Source organism: Alternaria arbusti, assembly GCF_024043155.1.
Source record: "Alternaria arbusti strain BMP 1465 chromosome Unknown scaffold_5, whole genome shotgun sequence".
Lineage (NCBI taxonomy): Eukaryota > Fungi > Ascomycota > Dothideomycetes > Pleosporales > Pleosporaceae > Alternaria > Alternaria arbusti.
In genome coordinates, this window is record NW_026249945.1 from 1,272,918 (window position 1) to 1,295,922 (window position 23,005).

The 23,005-nt window shown below is 52.6% G+C and overlaps 10 protein-coding genes across 10 annotated transcripts; 5 read left to right on the forward strand and 5 right to left on the reverse strand.

Annotated features, from left to right (window-relative positions):
* Window positions 1-1,377: 1,377 nt before the first annotated feature.
* On the forward strand, window positions 1,378-3,089 carry J4E86_004938 (uncharacterized protein; the record flags this gene model as incomplete). Its single annotated transcript, XM_051445475.1, has 3 exons — window positions 1,378-1,475; window positions 1,522-2,481; window positions 2,534-3,089. The coding sequence occupies 3 exons, from the start codon at window positions 1,378-1,380 to the stop codon at window positions 3,087-3,089; spliced, it is 1,614 nt and encodes a 537-aa protein (XP_051303572.1).
* Window positions 3,090-4,142: 1,053 nt separating this feature from the next.
* J4E86_004939 (uncharacterized protein) lies at window positions 4,143-5,507 on the reverse strand (the record flags this gene model as incomplete). Its single annotated transcript, XM_051445476.1, has 1 exon — window positions 4,143-5,507. One exon carries the CDS (start codon window positions 5,505-5,507, stop codon window positions 4,143-4,145), a length of 1,365 nt encoding a protein of 454 aa, XP_051303573.1.
* Window positions 5,508-6,826: 1,319 nt separating this feature from the next.
* On the forward strand, window positions 6,827-7,479 carry J4E86_004940 (uncharacterized protein; the record flags this gene model as incomplete). The annotated part of the gene is made up of 2 exons (XM_051445477.1): window positions 6,827-6,962; window positions 7,058-7,479. The coding sequence occupies 2 exons, from the start codon at window positions 6,827-6,829 to the stop codon at window positions 7,477-7,479; spliced, it is 558 nt and encodes a 185-aa protein (XP_051303574.1).
* A 523-nt stretch (window positions 7,480-8,002) lies between these two features.
* On the forward strand, window positions 8,003-9,061 carry J4E86_004941 (uncharacterized protein; the record flags this gene model as incomplete). Its single annotated transcript, XM_051445478.1, has 3 exons — window positions 8,003-8,092; window positions 8,155-8,224; window positions 8,280-9,061. 3 exons carry the CDS (start codon window positions 8,003-8,005, stop codon window positions 9,059-9,061), a joined length of 942 nt encoding a protein of 313 aa, XP_051303575.1.
* A 90-nt stretch (window positions 9,062-9,151) lies between these two features.
* Window positions 9,152-9,916, reverse strand: J4E86_004942 (uncharacterized protein; the record flags this gene model as incomplete). Its single annotated transcript, XM_051445479.1, has 1 exon — window positions 9,152-9,916. One exon carries the CDS (start codon window positions 9,914-9,916, stop codon window positions 9,152-9,154), a length of 765 nt encoding a protein of 254 aa, XP_051303576.1.
* Window positions 9,917-10,654: 738 nt separating this feature from the next.
* Window positions 10,655-12,213, reverse strand: J4E86_004943 (uncharacterized protein; the record flags this gene model as incomplete). The annotated part of the gene is made up of 2 exons (XM_051445480.1): window positions 10,655-12,141; window positions 12,189-12,213. The coding sequence occupies 2 exons, from the start codon at window positions 12,211-12,213 to the stop codon at window positions 10,655-10,657; spliced, it is 1,512 nt and encodes a 503-aa protein (XP_051303577.1).
* Window positions 12,214-13,740: 1,527 nt separating this feature from the next.
* J4E86_004944 (uncharacterized protein) lies at window positions 13,741-14,571 on the reverse strand (the record flags this gene model as incomplete). The annotated part of the gene is made up of 1 exon (XM_051445481.1): window positions 13,741-14,571. The coding sequence occupies one exon, from the start codon at window positions 14,569-14,571 to the stop codon at window positions 13,741-13,743; it is 831 nt and encodes a 276-aa protein (XP_051303578.1).
* Window positions 14,572-15,460: 889 nt separating this feature from the next.
* Window positions 15,461-17,193, forward strand: J4E86_004945 (uncharacterized protein; the record flags this gene model as incomplete). Its single annotated transcript, XM_051445482.1, has 3 exons — window positions 15,461-16,039; window positions 16,090-16,330; window positions 16,391-17,193. The coding sequence occupies 3 exons, from the start codon at window positions 15,461-15,463 to the stop codon at window positions 17,191-17,193; spliced, it is 1,623 nt and encodes a 540-aa protein (XP_051303579.1).
* A 217-nt stretch (window positions 17,194-17,410) lies between these two features.
* On the forward strand, window positions 17,411-19,033 carry J4E86_004946 (uncharacterized protein; the record flags this gene model as incomplete). Its single annotated transcript, XM_051445483.1, has 2 exons — window positions 17,411-18,193; window positions 18,245-19,033. The coding sequence occupies 2 exons, from the start codon at window positions 17,411-17,413 to the stop codon at window positions 19,031-19,033; spliced, it is 1,572 nt and encodes a 523-aa protein (XP_051303580.1).
* Window positions 19,034-19,442: 409 nt separating this feature from the next.
* Window positions 19,443-22,213, reverse strand: J4E86_004947 (uncharacterized protein; the record flags this gene model as incomplete). The annotated part of the gene is made up of 4 exons (XM_051445484.1): window positions 19,443-20,657; window positions 20,706-20,756; window positions 20,806-20,928; window positions 20,978-22,213. The coding sequence occupies 4 exons, from the start codon at window positions 22,211-22,213 to the stop codon at window positions 19,443-19,445; spliced, it is 2,625 nt and encodes an 874-aa protein (XP_051303581.1).
* Window positions 22,214-23,005: the final 792 nt, after the last annotated feature.

Below are 23,005 nucleotides of genomic sequence, written 5' to 3' on the forward strand. Positions count from 1 at the left end.
CGTGTTCTGTTCCAAGAACACGTCTCGAGTGGACCCCGATTATTGAGCGGAGTTGCTGCCAGACTCAATGCACACGAGATTTTCGCCTCCAGATGCATTGCGCAGCTAAAGACTACCGGACTGCCAGCCCTACATCGGTTAGGCCAAGAAAATCCTCCCGACAGTTCGACCAAGCGCTGGGTGCATGGTTCGAGGCTACAGTAGCCGCCCCATCTGGTTGGCCGAGAACACGCTATCGTGCTCTAGCATGCTTGTTGAGCCTCACGGAGGGCATGGGAACTAATGCACCCCGTTTACCCTGGGGTCTTTCTGCGACTTTGGCGCGGCCAGAAGCAAAATCCTGCACGCTACTCATCTCCCCACCTCTTCGATATGCGCTTGGATTCTCACAGACTGCCCGCTGGTACCAGCTCTTCGGCCAATGTTAGCAGCACCGAGCACCGGAGTTGCGATATTCCAGAATCCTTCTACCACCATACTGCAAACAGATGGATGCCGTCTGTCTAAGCAATCGCGCATGGAAAGGCTTGTCTGCATACGCGTCGCCAATTGGTGATCGTATTGTCCAGTGAAACATCACGGATTCGTTGAGTGATGCGCTGTGCCCGTCTGACGATCAACAACAGACGAACATCAGTTGATAGTTTGCTCCGCAACCATGTCTATCAAGCAGAGGCGATGAACGGTGTCTGCCTGCATACCAAGATGCATCCCCGCAGAATGAGGTCAGTGGTTCATGGCTTACACGCACCCGACTTGACAGGTCATGACGGCTAAAAACGACGCTTACCATCTAGTGTCCTATCAGCTAGCTGCTCCTACGCCCCGTCTTCGCCCCGGCACGCGACTGTCATCTCACTGTTGGGTGCGTGTGCCAGCAGACTGACCATGTGTGTCACGTAACCCGACGATATTTGCCATCGTTTTCCAGCAACACGAACGTGGGACCGCTGAATAACGTTGCGCTAATTGAATCTCGGCTCCATGATTTCCAAATCTACTAGAATTGGCTCACGATGATTTGAACGCTATGGCATCCACAGGCCAGCGACGTGCTAGTGGTCAGCGTCTGGTCTGGTCTAGCTCCAACACCATCATGGCTAAGACCATCCACTAAGCTACCCCAGTCGCTTCGGACCTACTGTCGCTAGCCTGCTGGCCAGCCGCGGGACTAGCGCGCTCACCCCATGCTTCCAGTCTCCAGACTAGACAGCTGCCCATGGAGATCCCCAGGCTCGGTGAACAGTTCCCCAAATGTACTTAAAGATGGGCAGCCCGCCTTGGAGTGATAGTCATCCTCATCCGAGTACTAAACCATCTCTCTGGACTTGAGTCTTCCTTCCATACCCATTTTACTTCCACAGACAGTCGCCAATCATGGGTCTGATGTTGAAGAAGCCTGAGGGCGTAGCTGGCTCGACGGCGCCCGCCATCTTGGTCGGCCTGTTCGTTGCCTTTGGTGGTGTTCTGTTTGGGTATGCACGATTGATCCTTTTTCAAGAGTTCTACTAACAAGCATAGTTATGATACCGGTACCATTGGTGGTATTCTTGGCATGCACCACTGGCGACAGCTTTTCAGCACTGGCTACGTCAACAAGAAGGACAACATGCTCGATGTCACCGCCGAGCAGACCTCCTTGATCGTCTCTATCCTCTCTGCCGGTACCTTCTTCGGTGCTCTCACCGCAGCACCCACTGCTGATTTCCTCGGTCGCCGCCTCGGTCTCGTTGTCAGCAACATCGTCTTCTGTGTTGGTGTCATTCTCCAGACCGTCGCTACTGCCATCCCCATGTTCGTTGCTGGACGTTTCTTCGCTGGCTACGGAGTCGGTATGATCAGTGCCACCATCCCGCTCTATCAATCCGAGACTGCTCCTAAGTGGATCCGTGGTACTATTGTCGGTTGCTACCAGCTTGCTATCACCATCGGTCTTCTACTCGCTGCTATCGTCAACAACTCCACGAAGGACAGGACCGACACTGGCTCCTACCGTATCCCTATCGCTGTTCAATTCGCCTGGGCTATCATCCTCTTCACCGGCTGCATCTGGCTTCCTGAGACTCCTCGCTGGTTCATCAAGAAGGGCCGCCCAGAAAAGGCTGCCAAGTCTCTCTCTACCCTTCGCCGCCTCAATGTTGACGACCCGGCTCTTGTTGAGGAGTTGGCTGAGATCACTGCCAACCACGAGTACGAGATGTCTCTTGGCAAGGCCACATACCTCGACTGCTTCCGTGGTAACTTGGGCAAGCGTCTTTTCACTGGTTGCGCCCTCCAGTCCCTCCAGCAACTCACTGGTGTCAACTTCATCTTCTACTACGGAACATCCTTCTTCCAGAACTCGGGCATCAGCAACCCCTTCGTCGTCACCATGATCACTTCCTGCGTCAACGTCGCCTCCACCTTCCCCGGTCTCTACCTTGTCGAGAAGTGGGGTCGCCGCAATCTTCTCCTCTTCGGTGCCGTCGGTATGGCTGTCTGGTAAGTTCTGACTGTACGAAGTGCAAATGAGACATATACTAACTTTCTGCAGCCAATTCATTGTTGCCATCACCGGTACCGTTGCTGGTATTGACAACCAGGCTGCCCAGCAGGCCTTGATTGCATTCGTCTGCATCTACATCTTCTTCTTCGCCTGCTCATGGGGACCTGTCGCATGGGTTGTGACTGGTGAGATCTTTCCTCTCAAGGTCCGCGCTAAGTCCCTCTCCATGACAACTGCATCGAACTGGCTCCTCAACTTCGCCATCGGATACGCCACCCCCTACATGGTCAACGACGGACCCGGCAACGCCAACATGGGCGCCAAGGTCTTCTTCGTCTGGGGCGGATGCTGCTTCATCTGCATCTTCTTCGTCTGGGCCATGATCTACGAGACCAAGGGTCTTTCCCTCGAGCAGGTCGACGAGCTCTACGGCAAGTGCTCCCAGGCCTGGAAGTCACCCGGCTTCGTTCCCTCCATCTCCTTCCAGGACGTCCAGGACATGCACGCCGACAACCGCCGCGCCAGCCTTACTGATATCGAGGCTGATGCTTCCCGCAAGAGGAGCGCTACCTACACTGAGTACCCTGAGAAGACTGTTGTCTAAGCATCTACTTCACGGAGTCCATGAAGACTTATGAGAGATTCCCTACCACACTTGTAAATACCCGACTAGCTGTTTGATTTTCGCTTGATAGCGCAGCATTGTATATATCCATCATCTATGAATTATGATACTATCACTTCATCTACACAACCACGTGCTGTGCTTCCTCTTGCATTCCACTTATCTTCAATCTCCATCTTTCGTGTCTATCGGACTCATGCCACCGGAACGAATATAGCTTCAAAGTCCAGCTCTAGCATACCCCCCGCCACTTTGTGCGCCAATTTCCCAGCATGTCTTTAAGCGACCAACCAGCGTGCGGGCCGTCTCTTAACTGTATCTGCCATCGATGTCCAGCCGGAGACACTCCGCAGCGCCACGCGCGCTTCCCCAGATCTACCCCAACTTTAGCGTTGCGGCTAAGCTAGCGGCGGAGTTGCATCGAGCCGCTCGCAACCTTGATGTGCATCAGATACGATGGCTTTTGGTCAGATGTCTGATCAGCATTCGTGATGGATTGCGGAGATGCGCGTAGGTTGTGATCAACATTGGATGTGGCTTATGCTAGATGGGACTTTTGGGTGGTGGATTGTCTACATGCATGTGACGACCCCTCGTTGTTTCAGGATCAACGATGGAGTAGCTTTTGATCTGCCGAAGGATTTGCAGCTTCAGCTGGGTAATCCATGTAGGATATGTGGGACAGTGGATGGTGGTGTATTTAGCTGTTTTCAGAATCGAAGCCGTTCATCACAGAAAGGATGTCCAGTGGGTCTACGGTTGATTTGCGACGCATCAAGTGCATCATGTGTTTTCGAAAAGGAAAATTCGATATGCCAGTACAACTTGAGAGTATAACAGAGAGCAAATAAACTACAACGGATTGTAGATGGATACTTGCAATAGTATAACAAGAGAAGAAGAGTAAGTGTTTGAAAATTACTGAGCACAGCCATACAGTAAGAAGTCCTAACATACGCGGCTGGTCATCAAAGTGTTGGTTGCAATTTTCTTTATACCATTATTGCGACAATATCGCCCAACTTCTCAACTCTAGTCTTCATCATCCTCAAAATCAGACATTCCACACACCTTCAAATGCGGGAACATCTCATTCCACTCCTTGATAATCTTCTCGGCGACATCATAGTCCATGTTAGAGAAAAAGCCCGTAATAGCCAGCTTTGCGATACCTCGCGCAAGCCTATACTCCTTCATATAGGCCCACTTACAATACTCCTCCCCAGCACCTTCCTCAAACGCCTTTTTCACAGCCGCACGGTCAGCGTCGTTGGGTGTGACATGAGCATCAGCCTCATCCATGTCTTCGTCGTCCTCTTCATCTTCATCGACTTCACGGTCCCAGAGCCAGAATGGCGGTCGGCAGTTTGTGAAAGCCGGGGCGAAGACGGTTTCATCCCAGTCGAGGATTGCAGACAGCGAGGCAGTGGTGGGCGATACGAGGTGAAGGAGCATGTTTCGCGGCTCCAGGTCCATGTGTGTTAGTGCGTAAATGTTGTGGTTCAGGTGACCTATTGTGTGTAGATGTCGGATAATGGCTTCGAAAGGTTTCCATGGATTCAGATAGTCGCGGTAGAGGGTGAGATCGTATGCGCGTTGACGAGCGAATTGCGACATGAAGAATTCGTAGACGGTCTGAGGCGTAGATGGTTCGGAGACGTCTTCAGACTGGCGGAATGCGTTCCGTGGTGGGTATTGTAAGCGGAGAAGCTGGGTGTCTGATGATCCAGCGAGTATGCTGTCAGGATTCAGTGTGCCGGGAGAGGGGGATTGGATCTCGCCCATCTGCTTCAATGCGCGACCCAGATCTCTTGCGAATGAAACACGTTGTTGTGTGTTCAACTCAAGAAAGACCTCAGTTACTGGCTTCCCCGGAAGACGTGGCTGGATCATATATGGGCTACCGAGTGGGTTCTCCGCCGAGAGGTTAAAGATCTTAATCCTGGGAACCGGAAGGTTTGTCGCTGCGAGAAACTTGAGGATAGAGACTTCATGTTCAACCCACGCATGCTCCTGGCGTGGTATACGCAGAACGTAATCTCTGATTTCTGTCTTGCGGATTACACCCGGGCAAACCGTTCGAAGAAACATTTGTGCTTGACGCTTCAGCCAGCTCGCCTGCCTCCAAGAGCCGTCAACTCGAACGCCAAGGACGCGGTTGTAGGAGCCTCCATCCATACGTATGATTGTGAAGGCTTCCTTGGAGAGATGCGGCCACTGCTTTTCGCATAGCTCCACGGCCTTCAACTGGAAGGTATCAAAGGGCTCGTGTTCGAACTCCTCAGTCGAAGTGGTCGAATTTTCAGAGCTCGCGATGGAAGCCGCATCATTATCAGCCTCTGGTGCAGGCTCAACATGCTCAGCCGCGACCCTAGGTGACTTGATACTATCCGACATAGTTATTGGAATTGAAAGTCTGCTTGAATCTAGCTGACAGATGGAGACAATGGTATAGCTGAGTTGGCGATATAAAGGTCTTTGTGAACGTTGTGTGAAAGCTGACAGTGTCGGAACAGTGACTTTCACAGAGTAGTTGCTGTGACCAAATTGAGTCCGAATGGCTTTCCGTATGCGAGTCAGATGATGAATGAGCACTTATCGACAGCAGTGAGCACACTGCTTTTCACTCAGTACTCAGCAGCTTATCCAATTGATACTTAATGCGGGCGGGGTGCTTCCTCGTTCAGCAGACGCAACAGGAGAATACCCGCCCACATTAGCAGTCAACCGAATAACTTATTGAAATTTTCTGAATCCTAAATATGGTTCGCACGCTTAACTCGAAGGTAACGCACCACTGTTGGTGCGGTAAGACTGGCCGGTGTCGGAAGCATATAGCGCGATGCCCACAACACAATGTTGACTACTATGACAACGGTAAATGCAAGCACTGCATAGGTGAAGCTAGCGCTGTAGACCGAGAAGAGCACAAGCAGCGACAAGACCAGAAGAAGCAGGCCGAAGATGCAAAGAGACGTGAAGAAAATTCTTGGTTCAAGGAGGGCAAAGGGCGGAAATAGAGATGCAAAGCTGAAGAGGCTACGCTTCTGATGGAATGTAGTTGGGCGTGAGTCGCGACGTTCCGGATGTCGTATAACCTGGGTATTCAGAGGATCGGAAACCTTGCCCTAGCAATTCCTGGATGTTAGAGCCATGATAGAGCGGGTATAAGCTTGCTATGGTACGAGACAACAGGTTTTCCCGAGAAGACGGTTAACAAAGAGAGTGAGACAAAGAAAGTGGAGTGGTTTGAACACGTTCTGGAACGCATTTGGAAATGTCGCCCCTGTAACCTTTTGCCATGGCTGAGTGTTGACATCTGAGTACCTGGTATCATTTGTTGTTGTACTGTATCGTTGCCCGGCGTGTATGCGGCATGTTGTAATCGTTTGTGAGGCAGGAGGCAACCGACCGAGCTCGAGGAGACAACTGCAGCGTCCTGAGTATGGGCCAGGGTAGGGGTGCAACACGAGGTTTGCTATCATCAGCAGCACCACAACACACTCAGGCCATACGTTGGCATATTTGTTATCTCACAGCAGTCAGCACATTGTATGATGTTTGTATCTCGATAGATGCATCGGAGGTGGCCGAACCTTCCTTTGTCGCCATAGCTCAGCGCCCCACTGGCAAACCTCGGCTGGCGTCATCCAGTTTCCCCAAATGATCCCCGCGTCGCGTCGCACCCTTCTCTTCCTTCCTTTCCTTTTCCCACCATGTCAACAACCGCCGTACCAAAGTTCAGCCCTGGTGAAGCTGTGACAGAGAAAGATGGGTTGATCCATGGCGTTTCCGCGCAGGAGCTGCAGGTTTTGGGCGAGCAGTGCTTCGATGCTAGGGCGAGGGCTTATTGTATGTTTTCCAGATATCTACGACGCAGCGCATGATGGTAGAGGATGGTGGGGATATCTTGGTTGGAGATTGGTACTAATAGACTGCTTGATTAGGCCCATACTCCCTCTTCCGCGTCGGCGCATCCCTCCTCCTGACCACCTCCTCCGCAACCGACACATCCGCAGCCCATACCATCATTGGCGCAAACGTAGAAAACGCGGCCTACCCTGTTGGAACATGCGCTGAGCGTGTCGCCATGGGTACCGCTGTCATCGCAGGCCACCGCATCGGAAGCTTCAAGGCTGTTGGCGTTACGACCGACATCGACGACTTCTGCTCGCCGTGCGGAATGTGCAGACAATTCTTGCGCGAGTTTCTGGCACTTGAGACACCCATATTTATGTTCAACAAGGAAGGAAAGTGGATTGTGAGGACGATGGGCGAGCTCCTTCCGCTCAGCTTTGGACCTGACGTGCTGCCACCAAGGGAGCAACTGAGGAAGAACCAAGAAGATGATAAAGCGAAGACGGCATAGAATTTGTCACGGGAAGTAGGCATTGGCGGCGTTGTGAGGCAGATACCAGGGGTTTGAGCATCTTGAAGGGCGTTGGTGGGAGGTGTACGAGTATGATGGTGACTGGCTGTCAGAAGCAGGGGTGAATGCTATACAACAGAGCTTGAAAGCTCACAAATACACATCTTAAAATCTTCTTCACAATCGCATCCCTATCATGCGTATACTTATTGGAGCTGTCTGTAAACGAAGCTACCCAGACCCTTCCCTGCCCCACGAGAGCCCCGCGGAAGCCACCATGCAGCCCGATAAGATGCCGATAAGCTGCCAACCCAGCCAGCAATCGCACGCCTATTCCGCATCTCCGCGCCCCGTGGATATGTACACTGACATAATACCTCCTGCCCAAGCAAGCAGTTGTCAATCAATAGCTAACAATGATGTGATGTCCTATAGACGCGCTGTTGCGCGTGTCTTCTTTTTCACGTAGTTCCTTCGTTCGTTGCGAAGTCCCGATACCCAAGACCCGTGGAGATTTGTGACCATGGCTAACAATACGAACGGGACTGGCGTTAGGGAGACTGGTATCACTGATTCGGAGCACTTTTCACCATACAGAGCGGATGGGAAATTGGTAAGTGGTCGTCATCCTGGGAGACGAAAAGCAACATTGGCTAATATTGCGATGTGACATAGTATGGTTTCGTCTGCGTAGTAACAGGCGCAACACAACCCGTAGGAAAAGCAATCGTCGCTGAACTCGCCGGTACCTCACACCCCTTCAGCCACACTCACAGCTCCCTGCTAATAATCCCCACCAGCCCACGGCGCAGCATGCATATACGCGTGCTCCTCCCTCCCCTCCGAACCCTACGCCGAACTCGCCGACTCAATAAACGCGCAATACCCAAACACAAAAGTAATCGGCTACCCCTACAAGATCAACTCCGAAGAAGACACCCTCGCCCTCATCGACGACGTGCTGAACTCCTGGGGCCGCCTCGATGTCTGGACGTCTTCTACCGGTCTACTCGGCCCGCCGTCCATCAACCAAACAGGTCCGAAAGATCTATACGCCGCGTTTGACACGAACGCCATGCCGGCTTTCTTTGCGCTCAAGTACGCGCCGGCTGCTATGCAGAAGACGACACCAAAGGGGAGTTATCCTAATGCTGCGCCGAAGGATGTTCCGTATGGCAGTATTGTTGTTGTGACTAGTGTTGCGGGGACGTATGGTGGGTGCTGGGCGCCTGCTTTTACTATGGCGTCGCATGCTGCGCTTGGTGTTGTGCGCTCTGGTGTTTTGGTGCTCAAGGGGACTGGTGTGCGTATCAATGCCATCACGGCTGGGCAGATTGATGTTGGTGTTGATTTGAAGGACTGTGGTGTCAAGGAGATGGCGCAGGGCCAGTTTCCGCCTGCTGCGCTGCAGGGAGAAGAGAGCCAGAAGAGGACGATCGGGCTGGAGAGGGCGGGCAGGCCGGAGGAAGTGGGTAGGACGGTGGGGTTCTTGGCGAGTGGGTTTAGTAGTTATATTACGGGCGCTGAGTTGAGGGTTGACGGCGGGGCGGGGGTTATGAACCCTATCACTGTCCCTGTTTAGAAGAGCTGGATAGCCGATGAATAGCTGAATTGTTCCGATATTTCGAGTCATAATATCGTACAAGAGCCTCCCAACCTTCCACCCCACCATCTAATGTTGCAGCACAACCGGCACACCCTTCTCCCAATTCTCAATGCTCTCTTTGATATTGACCCAATACCTCAACTTAACCGCCTCGCTCTTCGCAGCCTCTAAATCGTCCCTCTTGAATGCCTGATCGATTATCTCCGTACTCTCCGCTATCCTCTCTTCATTCCGCTCCCGCATCTCCACCAAATCTTCTTCGCTTTCTGCCTCTTCTATGCTCTCTCTGGCGTCCAGGACCTCCATCAACAGCTCCGGATCTTCTACCTTCGCTGTCTCATCTTCTGCTACCTCTATTCCGCGTAAGGATAGCAGATATTGTGCTCTTAGAAGCGGGTTCTGGAGTGTTTTGTAGGCCTCGTTGATGCGTGATGAGAGCGCTTCGGCGCGCTTCTTGTCGGCTTGTGGATGTAGATCGGGGTGGGCGCGGGCTTGTAGTTGGAGGAATTCCTTCTTGAGAGCGGAGAGGTCGATGGCGAAGGGGCCGTTTGGCGGCGGGCCGGATGGCAAGGAGTTGGGGAAGAAGGAGTAGTGTGTTTGCGGAACTTGGGACGATTGCGCTGTGGAGGATTGCTGTGTCTCGAATGGCTTTTCGACTTTATTCGAGCTGGAAGAGGAGGATTGAAATCGACGTGATATCGTCTGGGGCGGTATGCGATGTGCGCAGAGCATGCACGGTGTTGCGCTTGGTCGCGTACGGAACGGCGAAGTGGTGGGCTCGGTGAGAGATGTGCGGATTCTGCGCGCTGCAGATGAACGTACGGAGCGCATTATGGAGATATTAGGAGGTGTATAGGATGGTGGTTAGGATACGCGATGCGGTGGTGAGTTTCGTGGTCAGAGTGAGTCTTCTAGAAGCGCAGAGGCGAGAGATTTCCGCGTTGAGTTCCGAATGGTTACGTCATCCGTCGCCGTCTCTCACCCACGGCGATATTGAGGAATGCCGATGCATATGCACTAGATACGTTCAAGGAGCTTTGTACGGCATTTCGTGCACTATGAACAATTTGAGTCATAGTCTGCACGCGGCCTAGGTGAAACCTGGCCGTCTGGATCTTTTGAATATTTTACCATACACAGGAAGCTGACTACAAGAGTAACTTCCAAAGTGCTTCGACTTGATTAATGTACCCCAGGGATAGACTGCGTCTCTTGCAATAAGAGCAGCCCCTTCTAGTGTCTCAACGACACTGACAGGATCATCCACAGACAACGCCACGGATTCGCGTAGAGAGCATCGTTACTGCCTAGGTATCGCAGCCCACACGGCTTGTTGTGCTATTCTAGCTATGTATGTTCGCGGATGTATTCGAGCCATCGGGCTGACTTCGCGACGTGCTTGATAGTTCATTACTCGCCGTATTCAAGCAAGGCATGCATACCTACAGGCCAATAGTCTCATGATATCAGTCCTTGCAAGGTATCTGACCGAGCAACCTATAACGCCTGACTTCAACGAGTTGGCTCATGACAAAGGCAGAGTATACCCAAGCGCGACAAAGATCCATGTCAAGTAGGTTTCTGCTCACCATCCGAACCAACTCCGCTTTGGCGAGGCTTTTCCTTCGCCTCCTCATCAGCCTCACGAACCCGATCCTCAAACCGTCGCAGCAAACGCCCAGTGGCTTCTACGTTCTTCCGCATCTGATCAGCATCCTCTTTCAGACGCTTTAGGTGCTCAGCGACGTGGAAACCGCTATCGGCTTCGGATATCTCACTGGCACGGGCGGCGGCGTGGTCGAAGTGTCGCAACAACTCTTTTTGTCTTGACCAGGTTGTGCGGATTCGCTCGGTGGCGATGCGCGGGCCACGGTGGTTGCTCTGAGCAACCTCGGCTGAATCGTGTGGAAATTCGTACGGCGCCGTGATGGATTGGGATGTTGCATCTGACTCGACGCTTGATCCTGTTTGCTCGATTTGCCGTAGTTGCTTCAGGGCATCGCGTTCGTGGTACTCGAGGATTGCACATCGGGTGACTATATCAGCGGCCATGTTGTTCAGCAGCTGAATTTCCCGTCGGAGCAGATCCTTCTCTCCATCTTCCTCTGCATGCTGATAAAACTCGTCTTCTTTCTGCCCAAGGTATCCCCAGACGTATTGCCATTCCGAACCGATCTTGTTCTTGAGCTCCCGAACTTGCTCCAACCAGTCTTGTATTTTGCTTGCATCTCTTGATTGGAGATTGTCCTTGTACGCGCGGTAGCCGTTCTCTACATCAGGTCCTGCAAGTTCACCCTCCTTGAACTCGGTCTGGAAGACAGTCTCTTTGTCCATCTCGGCCTTCAATGCATGCAACGGGCTACCATGCGGCGACTGATGACCACCAGGACCACCGCTAATTCCTCCCATCCCTCCGATACCGCCAAGTTGTAGAGGACTCCGAAGAATAGTCATCGTCTGAGACGTGTGAAACCAGAGCGCGAGTTTGCCGATTCGAGAAAGGGACGATTTGGCCTTTTCGTTCTCCTGTAACTTTTCATACTCTTTCTGTCGATTCGCCATTATCGTGTAGTCGAAGAGCTGGAGGAGTTGTGGGGGCAGGCGAACGATGTAGAATTGTCCGGCCTTGTATCCGAGCGCACACCCAACTGTAGCCGCTCCGAAGAATCGCGCGAAGCCGTAGACGCCGGGCAGAGCACGCGGGTTCAATGCCAAAAATGCGCCCACCACTCCTCCCCCAAGTGTCGCATCTTCCCACGTCCAGTGTTTTGTCCGTTCCCATAGCTTACCCGGCTTGGGCTGTATCCCTTCCATCTTGAAGACGCCCCGGTGCAGTTCATGTCGCCCATAGATTCCCGAGGCGGTGAATGTGAGGTCTACGGCACCGATCAAGGCGGCGGACTTGAGGAACACACCAGGTCGTGAGCGGCCAACAAGGGCGAAGCCGCCAGTAACGGCTGCAGCGGCGATTGAGGATCTCCATGGCGATGCGATAAGGTCGCGTTGTGTGGCAATTGCGCCAGGTGGTCTCCCGGTGATGGCATGCTGACTCTCGCCTGGGTTGTGTTAGGATACCGGAGCTAGACCTGGTCGCGTAACTCACCTTCAGGAACCAGCAACCGCACCATGGTGGATTATGACTTTTTCAACGTGTGCAAAGGTGGAGGTAAAGCCCTGGTCGCCATCGGAGGTTGATGTTGCGACGTTGATGCGGCGTAGACGGAGGTGCTGGTAGGTACGCGCGCTTCCAAGATTCCGAGGAGCGCGTCCATGATGTCGAGGCGAAGATGCAGCGACCCTTGCGATAGCGCATCCGCTGCGACAATCGTAGTTAGAATCTCCTTGCATTACCACTATTTTCACTGGTGATAATTAATAAAAAACTGTGTACGCCCCGGGACATTTTTGGCATGTGAAATTGTTTTGAAATTATCCTGTAAATCTCCAGGCTATTGTATATCTTGTTGTACGCATCGTTGATTGAACTTAGTGTGCTGCTTGTTTGGCGTGGCAAAAAAGGGATTGTGTATAAAGGTACCACGTCAAGCTTACCCCCTGAGTTACTTGAGCTTCCGACTATCTCAACGACCAATGGTCAGATCAGTCCAGGACTATCAGTGTGCATCGTCTCTACTATTATAAGCTAGTCAGATTACCCCTCCATCGTTCGTGTTCGTGTTGTGGTCCCCACTTATGCGACCTCAGCCGCCCAACACTGAGCCGTAGCTCCACCATTACTCAACCAATTACTTCATAATCGCTGTGGGTTGTTGATGCCGAGCGGGGCTACAAGATGTGCTAGATCGGGTGCAATTACAATATGTAGTTACCGATTGCCAGTCTCTCCATCAACAGCTGCAACAGCTCAATGGTCTTATGGTGTATGTATCCCATTCAACTTCTGACCAACATTCACTAACACACAGCAGCTAGTGGTATGATTCTCGCTTAGGGAAAGCGTCTTTCGACGCTTGCAAACCCAAGCATAGCTTGCGAGAGGCCCCGCGTTCGAGTCGCGGTAAGACCCATCTTTTTGCGCTTCTGGAGGCCCTGGCGGGGTCAGAGAGACCAGGATTGGCAGCAGAACCTCTTTTTGCATTATCAGGTAGGTTATTGAGATATTCAGATTGAAGGGTCAACAGATATACATGCTCCTGTCAAGCATATCAACTTGGTTGTACGATAGCGCGTCAAGACTTCATATGTTTTGTGCGCAACGATGTGATACTCTATCTCGTGACAGGAAGAATACTTGCATTGCGGTTACAATCGACAGTCTCCCCCCCAGTTCGGGTGCCTACTGCGTCTTAGCGATTTTAGGAGTTGTAATTTGTTAAATCTCTTGTTGCTAGGTACTACGCACTTTGCTAGCATTGCTAGCATTGCGTAACCCTTATTAAGAAGAACAGCTAGTAAACAAAGCCTTATTTAAGACGTTTTATTCTTTACAAAGGTATCTACTTTACTCTTGCTGCGCTCTTTTATCAGCTAAAAGGGGTTGAAATCTACGCCAGGCACCCAGACCGGGGGAGAGACTGTAGTATTGCGTCTGTGTTGCACTACTAGCACATCAATCTGGAAAACTTCGAGCACGCATACACACACATTGGAAGGCCATGACGAGGATAGCAATAATTCAGCATCTACTAGGTTATCTACGTTCCATTTGACTTCGCAGTGTCACCCTTCTGATTCTGCGCAACCCCAAATGTAGCTCCACCCTCCTCCATAAACCTCCTCTCCTCCTCTGTACTGGTCCTACCCAAGGCAGCATTTCGATGCGGATACCTACCAAACCGCTCCACTGGATCCCTGTGTTCCTTCGCAGCTTTCTGGTAGTTCTCAATCAACATCTTCGAGCCATTGTACCCGTCCAAGCCCTCAAGTTCTCGCGCAAACTCCGCTATTATCTCGCCGGCGAGATCGTGGGCGGACAGGTCTTCAGAATGCATGAGCGGCATGTAGAACCAGGTCCTATGCGCGGCAGAGAAACGGAGCGCAGGATGTTTGTCGGGGCGGCCAATGGGCGATGCGGGGGATAGAAGGTTGCGAACGAGCGCATCGCCCATGCGATCGTAATGCCCATACACCAGGCGCAGCCCTTCGTCTGTGCGGTAGATATTGCGAGGCATCTGATCTAACAGAAGTGCGAAGCTGAGTGCTGTCCACGCAGCGTCTTCTCCTGTCGCGCCATCTGCCTTGTTCTCTTCCTCCGCAACGCGCGCAATCTCCTCTAGGAAAGGTTGCGCATTGGCTTCTGGGAACTTTTCTGGGCCAATGGCCTCAAGGGCTTTGCCGCAGACATCCCTACATTGGCCGTCGAGGGCAACTCGCTCTTCAGGACTGCCTGCGAACCAGCGCTTTGCGATGCTCATGTCAAACTCCTTGCCGCTGGTGTCGACGCCAGGGAACCATATGTCTGTTATCTTTTTGTACAGTGTCTTGTTGAAGATGGCGGGGTCGAGTGAGAAGGTGGAGGTGGACATCGTGCGCGATAATGTGTTCGGGAGGTTCAACGATTGGAGGTTTGACGGGCGCAGACTGGACAAATACAGGCTGGATGTAAGGAAGCGCAAAGGCGTGCGAGCTGTGAGACGAGTAAGCATATCCTACGATGTCAGTTATGAGATTAACGCGCAAGCCTTTATACGTAGAGCTGAATGGACTCTATGACGCGCCCCGTGAGCTTGTTGCGCGCCTGAATCACGATTCTCTGGCTGCCTGGAGGAACGATGGATGCGCTCGGTGGCTACGAAGAGCCGACAGGGACGGCTGACTAAAGGACTGCCAGAATTCCGGATCCACCTGGGCAGAGTGGCTCGGCCTCGGTTGCGCACTCTGATTACTTTGAAGAATCACATAATCTTGCGCTTGTTATCGCAATGTAGGGAATGTGCAGACAACGTTAGCAATACGCGACTAGTTGTTGGTAAGGAAGACATGACGAGTGTCGACCGAGCTTGCGTCGGCGCGCGATCTTGGAAGTACCGCGTGGACGCGCCATGAGACCTTCCCCAACATCAAAACAAAGTCTTCGTACACGGACCGAATACGTCGGAAGTTGGAGTAACGTACATGTCGAAACAAGCTCACAAGCATGGCTCCATGACTTACTCCGCATTCCCCTCTCCCGCTCTAGGTATGCAAAGGGTACCTAGGTAGGATTCATCCACCCGAACATGTGGGGAACCTGCATGATGGTGCATCAAGCACTCTACGCTTCGCGATACGTTGATATACTATGGGCATATCCGCGCATGTCCGTTCATTGAGATGGGTGTATTGTTAGACGCAATACTCGTCCCTGTCTAGATACTCCCGATCAAGATTCCTTCTGCATACTCCTTGAGCAGTATCGTCTCCACGCAGCCCCACATGTATGCCATCACCTTCATCCTGTTCTCCTTTTGGATCTTTCTACTGTACAGGCGATACAGCAACAGACCGCCAACTGGCACGAAGACCGCGCCAGGTCCCGCTGGCCTTCCGGTTCTTGGGAATGCACATCAATTGGGCCAGCAGCCGCACCAGCAAATCACTGCGTGGGCTCGCGAGTACGGCGAGGTCTACAAAATCCGTCTTGGCTGGAACGACTGGTACATGATTTGTTCTCCCGAAGCATGTAAGGAGATTCTGGATAAACAATCTGCGCATACAAGCTCTCGAACGCCGTTGCCGGTATCTGGTGATGCACTTGGTGGTGGCATGCGATTCCTGTTTATGGAATATGGACCGGAATGGCGGAAGCTGAGAGGCATCAGTCATAAGCTTTTGACACCTGCTGTCAGTGCGACGTTCAAGCCCAGTCAGGATTTTGAGGCGAAGATGTTGCTTGAAGAGATACTGAAGGGTGCAGATGCAGCGAAAGGGAATGGAGTTAGCTACAAGGCCATCCGAAGATACACTGTGAGCGTCATCATGACTAGCACGTATGGGCGACGCATTCCAGAATGGGTGAGTAGCGCATTTGAACACATGAGAATATCAATGCTGACATGTGGCAGGATTGCGACGAAGTGCACGGTATCTACGACATAATGAACGACTTCTCCACGATCGCGAAACCAGGGACGTACCTAGCAGACACGCTTCCGTTTCTCGGCAAGCTCCCCCCGCAACTACAATGGTGGCGTAAGGGCGTCAAACCTTACTTTGACAAACAAGCCAACTTATGGATGTCTTTCTGGAGTACACTCAAGACTCAGATGGAGACCAAACAGGCCCCGGAATGCTTCGTCAAGCAATGTGAGTGATGTCGCTGTGGGAAATGTACGTGAAGCATGTACTGATATTTTACGCCTCTAGTCATCGAGAGCGATTACGAGAAGCAAGGTATAAGTGAACTGCAGGCGGCGTTCCTAGCTGGTAGCATGATCGAAGCGGGCAGTGAGACAACATCCGCGGCACTCAACACTGCTATTCTCTACCTCAGCGCGAACCCGGACGCACGTCAGAGAGCAATCGACGAAATCAGAGGTGTTATTCCGCCTTCCCGGTCACCAACATTCGAAGACGAGCCAAGACTGCCCTATATCCGCGCCATCGTCAAAGAGACTCTACGCTTACGCCCTGTCACCAACATCGGTACGCCACATTACACAACTGCACCAATAAACTACAAAGGCATCCACATACCCGCCAAGTCAGTCGTATGTCTACAACAATATCCTATACACTACGATTCCAATGTATTCGAGGGCCCTCATAGCTTCAAACCCGAGCGCTATCTCAACCACCCTCATGGAAGTGGACACTACGCGGCCGGCCCAGCTGCAAGCCGTGATCACTGGGCCTTTGGTGCTGGCCGCAGGATTTGTTCTGGGGTACATCTGGCTGAGAACAGTATGTTCATCGTGCTCGCGAAACTGCTATGGGCTTTCGACATCTTGCCGCCGCTAGATCAACAGGGAAATGAAGTGCAGGTAGATACTAGTGATGACGCGTTTGATGCTGTCGGAAGCACGACGATGGCAAAGCCATACATGGTAAGATGGAAGGCGCGCAGTGAGGAGACCGAAGAGACGCTCTTGAGAGAAGCGGCTGAAGCTAGGAGGGATGGATACGTATTGAGGGGTGTGCGTGTTGGTGAAGAAGGTGTGAGGTTGTAGGCATGCTGATTTGGCTGTCACATGCGCCTGTTATCATCATCTCAACTTTGCTCAGACGTGCTTGCCCCATCCTGATTTTGTCATCGCGCTTGTTCGTTGTTTGTCGTGCCCACTTAAATCAGCGCTCTTGCATCCCATGCATCGTCCCTCCCTCGCAGTCGCCTTCCCTCTTGATCGCGACTACCTCAACCGGCAAGCATTATTCCACGTGTTTATCATGTCGTCACCAAACAACAAGACCCAAGATGATCCGCAGCCACCGCCGACCGTGATGCCTTCGACACCACCTCGACCAGCCTCATTAGACGATAGCCGATCTCTGCAAGGCGACGACAATATGAGCTCTAGCTCAACACCCACCAACTCACGGGGCTCCAACTTCTCCCCAGCCGATTGTCGCACCCTCCAAAAGATTCTCCATGACGTGCGCAGCCCTTCACCTCTCTCCGCAACGTCATACTTTGACGAAACACCCGCAAGGAAGCTCAATCTCACTGCGACACCTACTGGTAGCCTCGCGGAAGAGCGAGTCGCCCAGAAGGAGAAGGTGTTCGATTCTGGCGATGAACGAGAGGGAGGCTACGAAGATGAAGATGACAGTATGGAACTGAGCGATGAAGAGGATGCTTTCAGTACAGGCGGACAGAAAGATGGGGACACGATCGAGGACGTTATGAATCTTCCTGGTAAGACTGCGCCACCTGTACCTGTCCTGGACTACGGCAGCTTCTATACCCACGATAAGCCCACGCTTGATGAGCCTGGCAAGTTGCAGCTTCGTCGCGCTGCGATCGAAAAAGACCTGCAGGAGCAATGTCGACAGCAGGAATGCGCATCAGTGATTGCTGCAACAGACGGCATCTTTGACACTGACGCACTGAATCATGACGTATCAAGTCAAGCGCTGGCTATCGAAGAGGCTAGCGATCGCAAGTATCTCCAAGAAGGCATCGGCATGCACCCCGTGGAAGATGAACGGGTGGCCACCGGTGCGCTTGGTGTGAGTACCCACTACAGGGACCTTGCCGGACGTATACTAAATGTGTAGCAGTCTCCCGAAGCCTACATCGACCGACCTCGACTGCATATATCATCCCGCAATGTCCGTCGTGCGTCTGAAGATGCACTACCAGTGTCAACCTCATTCATCGCGTTCCCTTCTCCTTCCCGCGCCGTCGTTCAGACTCCCAACGGCAGACACATCGACTTTGCGCCCTCTGCTACTACGCCAGACACACCCTTGACGGACATACCCAGTTATTTTGACTTTCATGAAGGCAAACGTTGCTCTCCGCACAAGAGCCGCCGCAGTGCCTCTTCGCCGACAGAAATTGTCGACTCAGCGAGGGATACCAGAGTGGAAGAGGAGGAAGCGGCGGAGCAGAGGGAGCTAGTGAACTTAGATCGATTTCGGGACATGGATCTTGCACCGATAGAGACTGTCATGGAGGGCGGACCAGCTGGCGACTTGATCATGTGCGGAACTCCTGCGAAAGCCAGTGACAGAGCCCTCTTTCTCCAAAGCGCATCTAATACCGCGGATTCCGAGATTGAAGAATGGATTGACTTGCAACGCACGCAGTCCAGACTGCCTTCACCGCGTCGACCAAACTTGCTTATCGAGCAGGACGAGGAGAATGACGCCGATGTTGAGGAGTCAGATAGTACATCTGATCCAGAACAGCAGCAGCTCGCCGGCCTCCCACGATACCCTACTTTCATCACTGTCATCAGCATGATACCAGCGGCTATCTTCTGGGCTACTGCTGCATCAATCGTTGACTGCAGTAGCAAAGCATTTGATACGCTCATCGAGAAGCTGACTGGGCTAAAGGTCTAGAGTGGGACTGGGCTCCAGTGCAACACTATGACTGTGTTTCCAGAGAAGGGGACCACTAGGAGGGGATTGCGCGCTGCATGATTGGAATGAAGTATAATATATTAAGTAGATGGCCATGAGAAACACTTTGCTTTTCGAGACCTCGGATCCGCATCCTAACTCTGCCTGTCGCTGTGCAACACCGTTACTATGCGACTCAACGCCACCCAATGCAAATCGTATACACCTTCCAGGACCAACAAACCCTCCGTACTGTTCTATACCACGCTGTTGAAGCGTCCCGAACTAGCTGTGATCACAATCAAAGACCATCAATAGATCTTGTTTTCGGTCATCTCCATCATCCTCTTCCCCACAGGCCTTGCAATTGAGTAATTGAAAGACACTGCTGAGAAGAGGACGCTAACCGTCACCGGGAATTCCTTTCGCCCTCTTCCCCTTCGCCATCTACCTCATCGTCCCCATCGTCGTTGCCGCGACCGTCGTAATCAGTTAGATCGTCGCTCATGATGTGTAGTATCTGGCTGAACGTTCTGCTCTTCCACCGGCCCATGCCTTCCATGAGGTCTGAACAATGTAGTAGAGTGCGGCGAGCAGCAAGATACCCTCCTTCGAGTGCGATGCCTGTTATGCTGAAGCTACCGCCGCGGTGTATGAAGTTGACGACTTGGGTAGCGTCTCCGAACCCTATGGGCGATTGTGGAGTGTCAATGAAACCGAGTTGGCCGACGGAAATCCAGTCTACGAGGTCGAGGAGCTCAATGCAAGAGTCGCTCATGGGCCTATTGTCTGTCGGTGGAAGAGCGAAGATATACAGGCCCAGGACGAGGGCGGCGTGGAAGAGCGCGACTACGCTGTGAGGGTTGACAATGTCGCTGACTTTGCGGTCGAAGAGCAGCTTATAGATGTGTGCAGCGTGCAACACGCTCCTTCTCGCGCTTGGTGTTTGGCACCACATTGAAATGTCTTCCAGAGCGTTGACGGCAGGCTCGGGACCGGAACGTCCAGCTGCGAGTTCGAAGTAGCGGATATTCGCTCCGAGGACCATGCAGGAAGCATGCCAAAGGACAGCAGAATTCAGATCCGCAGTGCGAAGCGCGTCTATTGAAGAGCCGGAGAGGTTCACCAGCAAGGGAAGGATATCTCGACTCCGGGCATCTTCGGCGTATATCCGCCAAGGCTCAAGTTGCTTCTGGTTTCCTGTCGCGGGAGCAAGCCTGTCATTGCTCTCATAGATTCGCAGTAACAGGAGAGTTAGTAATGATCGGAAGCTTGATGCGTCGAGCTTTAAGCCTGGGGTCGGGTGGAACGATGGTGTTATCCTCTGCGAGTGTATCCTCGCACCGCGCTGTACGAGATGGAACCACTTCGCCGCGCTGTTAACGTGGTAGAGCGAATAGTCTGAGGGTGGCAGAATCTGGACTGTCTCGGGGCGAATCATTGGGGCTGTCGAGAGGTAGCCTGCCCACCAGCAGTCTGCTTCGATAAGACCGAAGATGATGCGTTTGCTGCATTCGACCTTTGACCAAGCCTTCCACTTTGAGTCGATGTCGATCATTTCATCCAAGAGAGGATCTATCTTCACGCCCTCATTGGCAGAGAAGATACCTTGGCTTTGCGCAAACTAAGAGAGTCAGTCACGTCAGAAAGCGTAGTACAAGCGGCTGCATACCCCGATAAGCTCTGCATACATCTTCTCAGCTTGCGCAATACGGCTTTTCCGCTGCATGAACGTTAGCTCATGACTTGCATGATCGATGATTACTACCTACTCCGGTGATAGACGCTAGATTCAAGGCTAGCAAGCTAGTGGCAATGATCCGCATTTGCCGATGTGGCGGATGATCTGTTGTTGGAAGGGTCTGTAGCTCGGCCAACGCGAGTTGTAACACAGCCTTGTCAAGGGTCAGTATATGTGAGAAGTACAGCTATCGCATTGCTTACCGGGAATGTGCGAGTGACAAACTTGGCTGCACCTGCGGTACCAAGAATACTCAGGCCGATGAGACACATGCAAAGTAGTAATGGCCGTGGCGCATTCTTTGCAGAGAACGTCGGAATGTGGATAATCGGAAGGGTTGGGTGGAAGTAGTAGAGATACATCTCTAGAGCGATGTCCAAGATCTCGGCGGGGGGGAATTGTACACCTTCGATGCTCGGACTTCCTGCGGCATCCCCGCTCGAAGATGCAGTGTCGCCATATGATTCGGATCTTGGTGGATTAGATGCCGGTAAGTTGTGCAAGGCGCTTTGAAGTCTGCCTCTGCACTCCTCATCCAATCCCCATCGCGAGTTCCGCCGCTCCCTTTCACTCATAGGCGTCTCCATAGCTCCAGAGCCGACCTCCGACAGTATGTTGGTACATTCACACGCTACAAGGTTCTGCCACAGATCGGGCATAAGCCGGGAGGATTTGCGATTCCGGGAGGGCCAACAACTTTGGACTCGCTGGAATCGCTCTCGCGGCACTCTGCTTGCTATTGAGACACTGCTGCCCGATGGACTGGCCTGATTTTCTGGGAGTGCTTGGAATGCTCCGTGCTCGAAGAAGCCTTCCACGCCGAGGTGATGCGATCCTTGGGGAGTGTTCATATCGCCCTCGAGCGGAAACAGCCAAGTTTGTAACGCATCTGCAGGAGTGCGATTGGGGACTGGGTTGTTGCTTTGAACGAGTTCGAAAGCCCACTGGTCCAAACTTGAGACATGCCCGGCTGGCGAGAACGAGAGCGCTTCCATAGCTGGGTCGATAGGTGGACCCATGCTCTCATGGGGATTTCGATTTGACATCTGGACATTCTCGGCACGCGCAATAATCATAGGCGATGGCGACCGCCAGGGTGTGTCTGCTCCAGGCTCCAGATGTTGGGCCGCGTTGATCAGCGCTTCGATCCGGTCCTCACCGGGTGACGGCGGTTGTAACCGCGATGAAGAATGACGGCCATCCGTGGGAGGTGATAGATGCGCATTGTAGTGGTTATTCACATTGATCTGCGGTATTTGCGACTCTCTCCTCCTGGACATGGGCGAGAAGTTGGAGTCTTCGCGGATCAATGGTGTTGCTGCTGGAGTCGGGCCGTTTACGTTCCGTGAGGCAGATGGTCGTGATGTTTGATTCTCGTCCATGGAGTTGTGTCGGAACTCTTGCTGGTCGTTGGTGTTTTGTTGTTCACTACTCTTCATCCGGTTCATCGCATTCTGCGCATGGCCTTTGCAGTGCCGAAACAGGACATCGCTATATGGAGAGGTTGGACGCTAGTACGGAGGTTTTTCATTGGGGGCCTCACCTGCGCGAGAAGTGCTTTTTGCATGTCGGGCACTCATAGGGGCGCTCTCGTGTGTCTGAGATGGTGTTTAGCTCACTGCTGATGATGGAGGTTTGAGATGGACGAACGGGACCGCTCGTGCCGCTTCACGTGCTCTACTGGAATTGGGGTCAGTACACTTTGTACACGCGTTCGGCAGCCACGTACACTTGGTGAATGTGCGATCGCACATGCTGCACTGCTTTAACGCCATGTCGCTCGTCGCAAAGATTTGATGTGTTGGCTGATGATCGGAGGACCCTTCGCAGGCCGGAGTCTGCAGGTGCTGTCGGTCGCCAAGCGATCGCGGCTGCGGGGGAAAGCAAGACCATGACTCGGCCTAAGCATTATAGGCTCATCTCAACTCATCTACAAAATGCATATAAACCTGCAATCCTGCTGCTGCAGATTGCGCCGCGCGCACATCTGCGCATCCGAAGACTACAGCTGATCCTTACGTTGGTGGTCCATAGCCGCCGCTTGGAGATACCTCCGGCGCTCGGGACCCTCATCTGATCGCCAAACACCGTACCAGCTCCTAGCACCACCGATCGCTCCGTGCCTTATCACGGCCGTTGGATGACGAGGTAAATGATCCTTTGAATCCCCTCAAATTACCAGACTTCTCGAAGGATCTCGTCCTACACCAACCCCGGATCGACTCGCATGT